This window comes from Hakea prostrata, chromosome 1 (genome assembly GCF_041222555.1).
Source record: "Hakea prostrata isolate BN-2017 chromosome 1, UWA_Hpros_2, whole genome shotgun sequence".
In the NCBI taxonomy this organism is placed as follows: domain Eukaryota; kingdom Viridiplantae; phylum Streptophyta; class Magnoliopsida; order Proteales; family Proteaceae; genus Hakea; species Hakea prostrata.
This window is the reverse complement of record NC_142600.1, coordinates 66,657,573-66,669,644: the sequence shown is the minus strand read 5'-3', so window position 1 is coordinate 66,669,644 and position 12,072 is coordinate 66,657,573. Positions and strand designations below refer to the sequence as shown.

At 37.6% G+C, this 12,072-nt stretch overlaps 1 protein-coding gene across 2 annotated transcripts in view; it reads right to left on the bottom strand.

The window, feature by feature from the left end:
• The window catches only part of LOC149029477 (transcription regulator), a 54,818-nt gene that overhangs the window by 34,052 nt on the left and 8,694 nt on the right, over positions 1 to 12,072 (bottom strand). For both annotated transcript variants that reach the window (XM_089141888.1, XM_089141889.1), the window contains exons 11-17: positions 11,728 to 11,981; positions 8,934 to 9,037; positions 6,174 to 6,268; positions 5,833 to 6,072; positions 1,867 to 2,076; positions 1,652 to 1,766; positions 1,388 to 1,485 (exon numbers count right to left, since the gene is read on the bottom strand). In XM_089141888.1, the coding sequence (XP_088998014.1) occupies positions 1,388 to 1,485; positions 1,652 to 1,766; positions 1,867 to 2,076; positions 5,833 to 6,072; positions 6,174 to 6,268; positions 8,934 to 9,037; positions 11,728 to 11,981 (1,116 nt within the window). The remainder of the gene's footprint in view (positions 1 to 1,387; positions 1,486 to 1,651; positions 1,767 to 1,866; positions 2,077 to 5,832; positions 6,073 to 6,173; positions 6,269 to 8,933; positions 9,038 to 11,727; positions 11,982 to 12,072) is intronic.

The window sequence follows — 12,072 nt, the reverse complement described above, 5'->3', positions numbered from 1 at the left end:
TTCTGAATTTTAATTGAGAGCAAGGTTCAGATCTGGAATTCATTAAACCTGGACCTCTAACCATTCCCAAATCCTATAGGCCTTATTCCCAAGCTCTAGAACCATTCTATCAGCCTTACACCTAAACCACAGGCTTGTAGAACCCTAATTTTACTGCTGGTTCACTTGAATTGATCCTGAAGACTAACACTTGAATTGGGGGTTACATCACCTTCACCTTCAGGTCCATTTCTATCAAGTCATTGTTTACCCAACAAAACATATCTTACATGTTTGGCAAAACCCTTTCTTCAGACCACTTGCTCGTTCTTTCAAGAACAAAAGAATAAACAGTTAAATAGAAACTTACCACCTACTCTTCTGTTCTCTGAGAACAAAAGAACACCAGAAATGTTCTCTAAGGCCGTTATCAAACGCATCCAGTTTCTACTAATGATTCTAGAAAGCTAAGGAATTTTGAAGAATATTATGATTGAAGTGGACAGACAGAGGGAATTAAGTACAAGAGATCAAATTTTAGAAGATGAGACCACACAGAATACAGAAATCAGAACTATGGAGAAACTAACATCCAGAATCTAGAACTTCAGACTATTACAGGCATCAGAAACAAAGTTCTCTCCACTTCTATTCCTGGCTCAGTTAACATCTTCAATCTGAATTAAATGACTCTTCCATACTGGAGCATCAACAGACCACCATTGTGCATGAGCCAAGCCAAACGACTTTCTCACAGCTAGTAACCTTCTTGTTCTGATTTTGATTAATTTTGGATCAAGCATGCAGTTATTCTTGCTAATGTTCTGTTCCAATTGCAACTGAATTGCTTGGTTAACTGCCAGTTTCAGAATCAGTTTCTTTCATGCTCTCTCTTCGTTGATTCAGTCTAATATCTAACTAAACATCATAAATTTTTCCGGTTGCTGATCTCACTTTCCAGATAATCATTGAGAGGTTTAATTCATTTATTATTCATCAACACTGACCATTCTCACAACTCTTTTTGAATACCAAATTCTGATCCGTTTCTATAATCCTGATTTCAATCAACTGCTTCAAGTTATGGTTTCTCAAGTCCAAATTCTATTTTCACAACTTCGGTATTAAATTTATATCTGAATATATGTTCAAAAGAATCAAAACAACTGAATGTAGATTAGAAACCCTAAGAACTTCTCAATTGCATATGCAAATCTCCAGCTTTACTACCCTTAATAGAATTTTCTCATATTTAAGTCTGTCCATCAGATCTATGATATGCAGTAAAATTATTCTTCCCTAAGAAAAGTCATGCTGCAGATAATAGTAAAGAAAAAGAAGGTTGGTGATTCTTGAACAAAGCCTCAAATGGAATTACAAGTAGCAATTTCAATCAAAAACAGTGTACCTCCACTGGAGTGTCCCTTCTCTCAGCTGCTTGAACGAGTGTCTCAATGTTCAAGGCAGAGCCAAACCCTGTACTATATGAATGTTGTCTAAGCATACCTATAAAAAGGAGATATAAACAAATCAGAAGCCAAAAAAAATGCACCCATGTAGATTAAGTTTTGGAGTAACATAGAACATATTTTCATCGATCAGTATATGAAACTTATAACTTTTAAACCCTTTGCTACCCCAGGCAAACACTGTAAAAGAGATAGATAATTACTAGTAGATGTAACCCCTCGGGAAGAGTGTAAAAACCCAGGTGAAGATGACATAGCTGCTGAAGCACTTCCCACATTCAGTGAAGGCACAGACTGCGAGGGCTGAGAGAGCATTGACTACAAAAGAACAGCAATAGCAAAGTGTACATGAGGCAGGTATGTAAAATATACAATGAAAAGGTAAAAGCACACAAAGTCTAACAGTCACGAAGCATACCTTTTGATTTCCCACTGCATCATGTGTAGAAACAAGTGAGGGCTGCCCAGCAGAAGGAAGGGGCTTCATATAATTAACAGAAGTTAGAGGGGCTTTATGCCTGTCATCAAGAAAACCTGGATGTCTTTGTTGCAGCTGTAGTGGGGAGGAGACTTGTTGCGCAGGTTGAGTAAAATTGGAACCCACTAACTGCCAGGAGGAATCAGATGCCTGAGACCAAATGCAAAAATCTTCGAAGTAAGGACAAGAAACATCTAAATAGAAAAAGCTATCAAAAACACCAAAATAATTAACTAAAAATGTTACCACACAAAAAGAGGAACCACATGTCATTTCAGAACAATTCAAACACAACATTCACAAGAAACAAAGAAGGACAGAAAACTGATGACAATTTACATAAAGCCAAAATATAAGAATAAGAAAAGGACACCCCAAAAAAGAAATCAATCAAATTAGGATGGGGGGGATAGCCATTTCTAGGAAGTACAAACATCAAAAACTACATATATCAGAAGAGAAGAGACTAGATTAAAAGAATCCACGGACCACAATCCAATTTTATAAATCCACTCCACATACCAGCAGAAAGTACAATACAAAGGAATGGAAGTTGCAAAGGCACAGCTTATAAGCAGAGCATTCCTCTTGCAGAAATATGAGCTTCTTCAACAAATAATAAATCTTAAAATATCCTTTTGCCAATGATTTAGGAACAATTATCTCACTGATAAGAACCTCAAACAGAGCAGTTAGGCCTAAATATTCAATATATTACGCAACTAGATATTTTCATCTTTACATTTCTGCTCAACTGAAGTTTTACAACTGCCTTCGCATGAAATAACATCACTGATATGAAAGTGTGGTAAATTAAGATTATACCTAGCATGTAATCAAATCAACAGGGAGAAAGAAAAAAATGAAGAAGAAGAAGAACAAAGGCCCACAACATACACAACAATAGACGAGTATTTGAGTAACTAACAAGCCAGTTATAAGCAGCAGTGTTCAATCAATGCTCTGATATTATAATTTGAGTGCATCAAATAAGCTGGATACATTATCAATCTTAAGGATTAACCTAGAATATATACCATGTCCCACACTGATCCATGATAAAAATTAAGGAACAATTTTGATATAAAGCAGGGGAAAAGAAAAGAAGTGCCAAAAGCTCCACCACAGAACATCAGAAGCAAGATTGCTGTGGGGATGAAGCTCAGAAAACCAGAGCTATTGGTTAGTTAATTGCTGTGGGGTTAAGCTCCTATAGAAATAATTAATTGTTCCACAAAAGAGAGCAAAAAAAAATTTCTAGTCTCAACACACAATGACCAAGATGGAGCTTCAAAAGCTCTACAATGATGGATAGGTCTAGAAACCTTGTACACCAAATTCCAATTGAGAACCTTTTTTCTCGATGCATGAAACACAAGACAGTAAAATATTGGGGGGAGCAACATACAAAAACAGTTATTTATATGGAACAGTCAAAAAGTTCATCCAAAGCTAAGTGTAGCACCAGTAAACCAAGCCACAAGGTCTCAGCTTGGAAATCCACAAGACCAAACAGAAGAAGCCAATGGTTCTAAAATCTAAATGCCACAAAAAAATAATCTGATTTACGAAGTTCGTTTGAACCCTATACCAATGCCTAATCATACTTTGGTCTCAAGAGTAAATACAAGGTTTCAACTAGGACAGACAGCTTCAAAGGCATATCTCCACACATTGCAGCAAATATTAATAGTCATAAATTCGACTAATAATTTATATTTGAAAAATACAAAAGTAAGCTAAAATTAAGAAAAAATTTATGCTAGATGGAAACCTTTACACTCATTACCCATGCAAAACCGGGTAGCGATATACAATCTCTCTATTCTAAGCTGTCTCAGGGAGCAGGCTAGGCATGAGAGAGAGGGAGAGAGAGAGATCAAATCGCCAAATGAGCCCCTTCACTTTACTTTAAGTAAAAATTTCCCGATCATTTTGGATTGTTCCTTCTATTCACAACTCCATAATTCAACAGTTCCCAGCTTAAGTTTTGCAGGTCAAATCTTCACATCTTACTTGCTTTTACATATTTCCTAAGAGCCTATTTGGTTACATAAATCCAGAGATTTGAAATGAAATGGGATTTCAAATCTATGGATTCATGGTTCAAAATTAACTGTTTGGTTAGCCTCAAATCTATCGAAGTTCATAGAGTTCTGTTGGGTTACTCCGCGTGAATCCGCAAATTTCATCAATTTTATCTTTATAGTGGAATCCATGGATTTCACCTAATACCCAAGAATGGCTTAATTCATGTTTTCAGGCAAAAAAGTGAAATTCCTGGATTTCATGAATCCAAGGATGCTTTATAACCAAACAGGTATAAATCTCCGATTCATGAATCCAAGGATTTGAAATCTCTAGATTCAGATAACCAAACAGGCCCTAAACTATTCCCTACGGGAGATGATGCTCCCTATCAGCAGATCTCCTTTGCTTTGGGGTTCCTCTTGACAGAGTTGATTACAAATCCTTGCTAAAATGAAAAATATAATTCTTCTGAAATAGAGGCTAAATCTTTATGGGTCCAAAACTAGGCTTTTGACTATTAAGTAAGGATTTGCTGTCCAATACTCCTAGATCTAAAAGATCTCCTCTGGATTAATTGTTATATGTAGGTGTAACCACCATCAACTGTGTCTAAATGGACTATTATTCGATTTGGTAATTACCACCTAGCTCTCACTCATACCTATTAATTTTCTCCCCCCTTCTTTTCCTCTTATATATTTTCTTCCATGTCGGAATAGCACTACAAATTTTATTTTTCTTTTCATCCTTCCTTCTTTGACTCCCATCTATTGATAGTTCTAGATTACAAATATTAGATACTGTCTTGATGCAGTTATATACAGAAATTAAGATTGTTTCTCCAAATAAAAATTGGTGATTTGCCTTTTTACCATTATAGCTTTTGGTTGAATCATAGAAAAACTAGGGTTTCTTTCAGTTGAGTTCTACATATAGTCGGACATTAATACCCAGCAATTGACTTTAGATATGAAAATTGTTGAAAGTAATAGTCATCCTGAAGTGCGTACCTCTCTTTCACCTTTGATTATTCCTCTATTTCCTTCACTAGAATCAGTCTCGCTCGTCTACGCGGTTTTATCCGTATTCTATTTCTTCCTCCCACTTTGTTGGTTTCAATCTGATCTGAAACTATGACGTTCTCTGTTTCTGTGCAGCATTTGAGTCCCAACCGTTCCGTTCGATCTTCACTATAACTAGTTTGGCATGACATATTGGTTGGGGTTATGGCATTTACATGTGGACAAAAACCTCCGGATATCATACGGATATAGAACCTTTCTGTTTCTAAGACCTAGAAGAAGGCACTATTTGTTAAAATTACGGAACAGCCCCTACTTTGTGTGGCTATTTTCGTATATTCCTATTTTAAATTTTTCTCGGTAGCCCTTAGTCTAATAGTATTATCCCAGTTTAGATCTAATTCTGCCATATTTTTCAAGAAAGACTTTACACTTTCACATTACTTATAGATTTGTCAATTGTACTCCAAATGGGTTTTGAATTTCTATTTAATTACCAAATAGCCATCACTTCTAGTAACTGAACTATAATTGTCTGAACAGGCTCACAAAGCAATTCAGAACTGGTTTTGGAACCCTGTATCACGTAATTATCCCTTTCCCCAATACGGAACTCTCCAAGGACCTTCCAAAACATTGAATTAATACCCTGGTCCAATGAAGATAGGAAACTCCACAGAGATAACTTCTGATTGACCCAACTACCCTATTTGGTCTTCTCCACAACTTCCACGGATCTCCTTATCTAATTATTTCATTCCCCATTAACATAATCTTGGAATTTTTCCACCTGTAGGCCCAACCTGATTGATCAGCATCAGTGACACCAATAAGCAAGTAAACAAAACCATACCTCCAAATTTTCCGAAGAAGCCTGGGCAGAAGCTTGAGGGTAATCATTAGATGAACTATTCAGCTCATTTGATTCTGTGTGGCCTGATGAGATCCTAGCAAGAGCACGTTCAATGAACGCAACAAGATCCGAGTGGGTGCCACGTAGATGAGATATTTGCAAGATATGATTACAGTACTGCGGCCATTCCACTAAACGGTCCACAAACTGCTCCAAAGCTTTGGCCCCGAATATAAACATCTGACACCAGAAAAGAATCAAGAACACAGAAAACTACGGAAAGAAACGCAACAATTGGAAGGACAATTCATCTAAAAAACAATTGAAAGGACAGTACTAACTTTGGAATCAGCAGATTTACGCAGTGCATCCAAGACACCACGGAGGGCAATACCAAGTGTAAGATGGGTCACTAGCTGATGCTTTATTAGGGAACCTGCATGAAATTTTTAAAATGCCAGAAATAATGTTAACCTAGAACAAAATTCTAATTAGCAAGGTTTTCTAAGCATGTTATAGAAAATTGATAAAACAAACATAAGCAGTATGAGGATACTGGAAACAGAATGGGAGGAAAGAAATTTAAAAATTTTAAATTTACATACCAAAAAAAAAAAAAAAAAAACAAAACAAAACATAATTGGGATAATCTACAAGTCTTTCTAACTGATGATAAGTTGAGTGGAAATCGTTTAGAGTGAACAGAACATGTACTAGGCCAGCCACAGAAGAACCACTAAGCAAGTAAGAATGGTGCTGAAAAGAGAAGTTAAAACTAACAAGGGAGGTACACATTTACTTTGGTATAAGGGAGAAAATAAAGTCAGCTTAAGAAGTGAACCAAAAAAGATTTCTGAAGCCAACACATTCAACTTCAATTAGGCTTAATTGAATTCATCTGTACCTTCTATGTTACTACTACGTTCTGTAGAAGAAAGGAAAACTATTTGGTCGTAGTTTTATTTAGGACAGATATTATATTAATAGCTCAAATCAGTTGTACCCAATTACTTTAATGGTGAAGGCTAAAGCATATAAAAAGAGAATTCTATGAATTAAGATGAAAAGATGTTTCATAGGACATGAAAAAACCAGGTGCTAAAGCATCAACCCCTGGTTCACGGTTATGAGGAATTGAGGATTACAGAACATCTCCAGGCAATCAACGGCATAATTACTCTGCTGCAACCAAAACCATAAAAATTACCCGTATGAAATGAGACACTGAGATTTCCATCAGCCGATCAAGGAAAATGAACCATTATAGTGCATACTTGTCAAGGCAGCACCCAGGTGCTCCTGTGGTTCTAGGGATCCAGGTGTCGCTTTGTCACCTAGGTGCCTTCTCTGGTGTTGCCTTGATTTTCTTCTCCCCTCAAATGCCTTGTCGCCTAGACATCACGAAACTATGCTATACCTTATGTATCATGGATGACTCCTAGAACCAAAAGATTAAATACTTTTGAGAATGCAAGAGACAAGGATTGCACGTTTAAGACCTTGACTAGCCATGAGGAAAACATACTGAAGCTCAATCTGATTTAGCACGAATATTGCTTAACACATGATGAAGGTCCACCAACAAATCAAGGCTCCAGGATGTTGATGGCCAGCACTTCAAAGCCTCAGTGACGCCCCTAGGATTGCTGCCCAGCAGCACTAGTATTTGGAGTCTTTTGTACTAAAAAACTAAGTCAGTGCCAAACATGTAATGCAGCAACTTAAGTCAGGGGAAGAAAGTCCCTTTTAAGTCTCTTTCCAGTCCTAAGTCAGTTCTTTACTTTAAGCACACTATTATTTAGAGACTTCAACAGAATTCTACAAATCCTAGTTTTGTTCTAAGTTTAAGTCCTAGTTTGAGTTGGTTTTTAAGTCTTACTTCCAGGACTTCAGTGTTAAAACTATTTATGCAAAGCCCCCATTGACTGGGCAGAATACAACGAATATTTCTGATTAAAAGCTTTCAGTTCTTACACTCTCTCATGAGGATCAACTAATAAAAGTACTAATTAGTTGTTTCAGCCATGGTCGAGTCACATCCAAGGTGGATTATCATGGTTCTTGCAGAGTAATATCATTGATCCGGTTGAGGTTGAGGTCCTCAAAGGAATCAGCATACGATTGGTCATTTGCATCTCCACCCCAACTGTAGACAAGGCCCACTGATCGAGGTACGCTTGAAGCCAGCACCCCATCCCAGCTACTTATCACCCCCTTTTTTATTTCTTGAATTTCAGGATGCCCCAAGAAACCCAACTCAAAATCAGATCATCACCGATATAACCATCAAAGTCTGTTCTTAACCGACTTTGGAAAAGCTTGACTTATGATCAGCTAATTTGTTTTTTTCCCATTGAGAAGCTTTATTTTCTAAGTAGATGGATATGAGCACATAAGAATGGTAATTAAAAACATCCAACCAAAAAAAAAAAGAGAGAGAGAGAATGACATTCCAAAACAGGTACTGTTGGTTAGAGACACAAATTTGAGCAGTATAATACCCCCATACCATTCATTAATACATTACATGAAATGCAGTGCTAAGCATCATATTACTGAAAAACATGATTTTAGTTCTCCGCTCCTCAGAAAAAGGAAAAAAAATGATAGGAGTAGCAAAAGCTATTACTTTGGAGATAGGCATGCGAACATGGCATCCATTCCCCAGAAATTTCCTGTAGCCTTCTGGAACCCATGTCTACACTAACACAAAATGCTGATATGGACAAGTGACAAATGTCCTATATAACCCATGTCAACACCAACTCAGCACAAAATGCTGATAAGGGACACGTATTTGATAGAAACCCAAAAGTCAGACACCTAGAAAAGGTTACGAAGAAGATTAAGACCCTTCCATGACCAATTAATGCACCCACTACAACACATATTAGCCAATACCAGCGGCATAGGTGGACCTGCTCACACACCTATACCGAAATCCCATACCTCAAACCATGTAACATGTGACATCCCAATATAGAATTATTGATCCTTCTTGTAATAAACTGATTTTACGAAGAAATTCATCACTCCAAGTATTCCCTATACAAAACAGTTGCAGACAAAAGGAAATATTAAAAAGAAACAACTCATCTTACCAAAGAGAATTGCAGCTATCTTAAGTTGTCTTTCTGGATACTTTGGGAAGAATTTGTACTCCTCAAATAAATTTGCAATCATGCACTCAAATATTGATTGCTCCCTGTAAAAACACGAAGGGAGATAGCAGACTTAATTTTTTTTGCTCCAAAAAAAGATCAACTAATAACCACAAGGCAATGCAGAACAATATCTAATGCCGCTTCCACTGAGCGAAAAAGATCAACTAATAACCACAAGACAATGCTGAACAATATTCAATGCCGCTTCCACACTCTTATTCTTACAGATCACCTAATTCAATGCACTTGATATAGTTTTTATGTAATCAATCATTCTGTTGATAGGAGGAAGCAAAAGGATATATTTTCACTGGTCATTCTTATATTCTCAGCAGTTAATGCTATCTCTGGACTTACTGGGGTTCCGAGGAGTAGCTAAAGGCCTTAAAAAGATACAACGAAAAACCAGAATCTTCAAATACATGATTCTTATCGTTATCAGTTCTAGTAGAATAGCTTCTTCAATGAATTATATTTAATTGAAGATTCTCCAATCAGTTTCAAACACAACCAAGCTTAATCCAATCTTTTTTAACAATAATTTTTTACGCTTGAAGGCATGCTTCGCAGCCTCGCGCGTATTCCATCGCATCCTTCACCATTGTGGGCCAGTAGTAGCCCATTATGCGTATTCGATCTTGCAGCTTCAGCCCCCGAATCTTCAATCAGTGTCAAACACAACCAATATGATTAACTCTTCTAATTAATTTGACATTGAAAGAAGAAGAAAAAATTGTAATGAACGAATGAACATGTTTTTTCTTGAAACATGGCCATGCTAAATGCAGTAACAGGAAAAAATCAAATTGTAAAAACTATGAACTCGTGCAAAACTGAATGCATGTATTGAAGGCTACGTGATGGGGGGCAAAAGGAAAAGAAGAAAGAGAAGGGAAGAGAGGTCAAGAGAGTGAACAATCCAAGAGAGACAATTTCCCAGGTTTGGGCTCTGATGCCACTTACTGGGGGGGACAGAAAAGGTACGAAGAAGGAACAAAAAGGAGAGGGGAGAAGAGGGAAAACCTGAAAAGCACCAAAGTTGTATAGAAGAGGAAGAAAAAAAAATCTCACTAGAAGAAGAAGAGGGGTACGCATGCACAAATCTAGCTCAAGGCGTTACATTATCTTTTCTATTCCATCTCAATAGGTTGACTACAAGCATTTAAATAATAATAATAAATAATAAAAACATACTAAAAGTAACAGATGCTTAGAAATTCAATTCAAAACTAACTAAAAGTATTCCTCAGTAACCTACCCAAATAAAAAATTATGCTTACAAATAATTTCCCCAATAAATAAACAATAAATATCATATAAAGCCCATAATTTAATTGGCCCAGTTCATCTCCATTTGGGCATCCAAGTGGGATCAGATTGGTCCAAGTGGAATTGGGTCACTCCAAGACCATGCTGCATCACTATGTCACAAGGACACAGTGATTTTCAAAATTTGAGTCCCCGTTACTTCATCTCCCAAATTTGAAGATTAGCAACAGCATAGTTGTCAGGGCAAGAAGATGAGGTGAGGCGATAGAGGACAGTGGCAGTGAAAAGCAAGACGTTGCCGAGATGACAAGGTAACCCAGGTCGCCTTGACCCAAAAAAGGGTCAGGATGCCTAGGCAACGTCTCGACAACTATGAGTTACACGTTCCAAAATGCTTTTACTCAATACAGGTGCAGATCAATACTAATTAGCCACTTCAAACAAAGAGCCACCTGATCCAGAAATAGATGCCCCAACTTGGAATGGAAAGCAAAATTATCAAGGTGGAGCATTGATTTTTTTTTTTCCTCCAGTAAAGACCCTGTGATACCTGTGGAAAGGCTAATCAACTAAGACATATCAAATAGGTCATATCAAATAAAGATACAGAATCGATTGACCTAATCAGCCCAACTCTATTCTCCATGTTACATGGACATGTGTGCAGCTGCTGGAGTTTGACATGGATGGTTGGCTCAGACTTGAGAATCCCCAAGGAAACAGATCAGGGGACCATGAAATGTGAGAAGAGGGGTCTGCTTGCTTCAATATTTTAAATTTTTTATTAAACTATAGTTGCTAGAGCATCTAAGAGACTTAAGGTAGGGATCTCAACGCCAAAGCAACCAAGGTGCCTGCCTAGGTGATGCCTAGACAACTATGTGATTAACCAGAGCATCAATTGATAAGGGCTGCTAGAGAGGTTACATGTCTTAGCTAGGTTCCAGGAGTACACCATACACATCCACCACCTCCTCCTCCTAGATCCCTCGTCATTTGCACCTTTACTTCCTCTACTACCTCTCCCCTACCTTCTTCTTCTTCACCTCCTCCTCCTAGATCCCTCGTCATTTGCACCTTTACTTCCGCTACTACCTCTCCCCCACCTTCACTATGCTGTTGCAACCTCAGTATACCATAATCTCCACTTGCTCTCCTCCCTCTTTTTGTGTTAATGAAAAAGACTTGGACAACAGGCTAAACCTGCCCAAACCTCTAATCCTAGAAAAGGGTCCTTGAGATGTCCATCATAACATACATCTCCATACACATGGACATCCAATCCAGAAGCCAAGGAATCTCGAGTCCATGTAACATCTCCTAAAAGCCTTGCCCACATCAAATTCTGACACTTCTGTTCCACATAGGCCTACATCATTTCCACAGTAAGATACCCATGTTTTTATGACCTTGAATAAGGACAGAAATTGAGACAAGATGTACAGTCATTTAAACATTCAACCTTTTATCAGGAGATTCTTTGAAGCGAGCAAGCATTTGAACCATGGCATCAATGCTCAGCTGACCAGAGAACATCTGATGGAAATAAGAATTAGCTTCCGCTTCAATATCATCAGCATAACCATCAGATGTTGATTCCACGGCACCACCACCATTCTGCAGTCTTGGAGTGGCATGCATAGATGCTGAATGCAACTTCTTCAATTCCTCCGAAAGCTGGTGAGAAGCAAGCTGTGCAGTATGAGCTTGAAGGACCTAATGGAAAGATGCAAACAATAAGAAAATTGGCGGATGGAAGCAAAACAAAAGTAAATAACAACTAGAACTTCTTTACTCAGAGAATGAA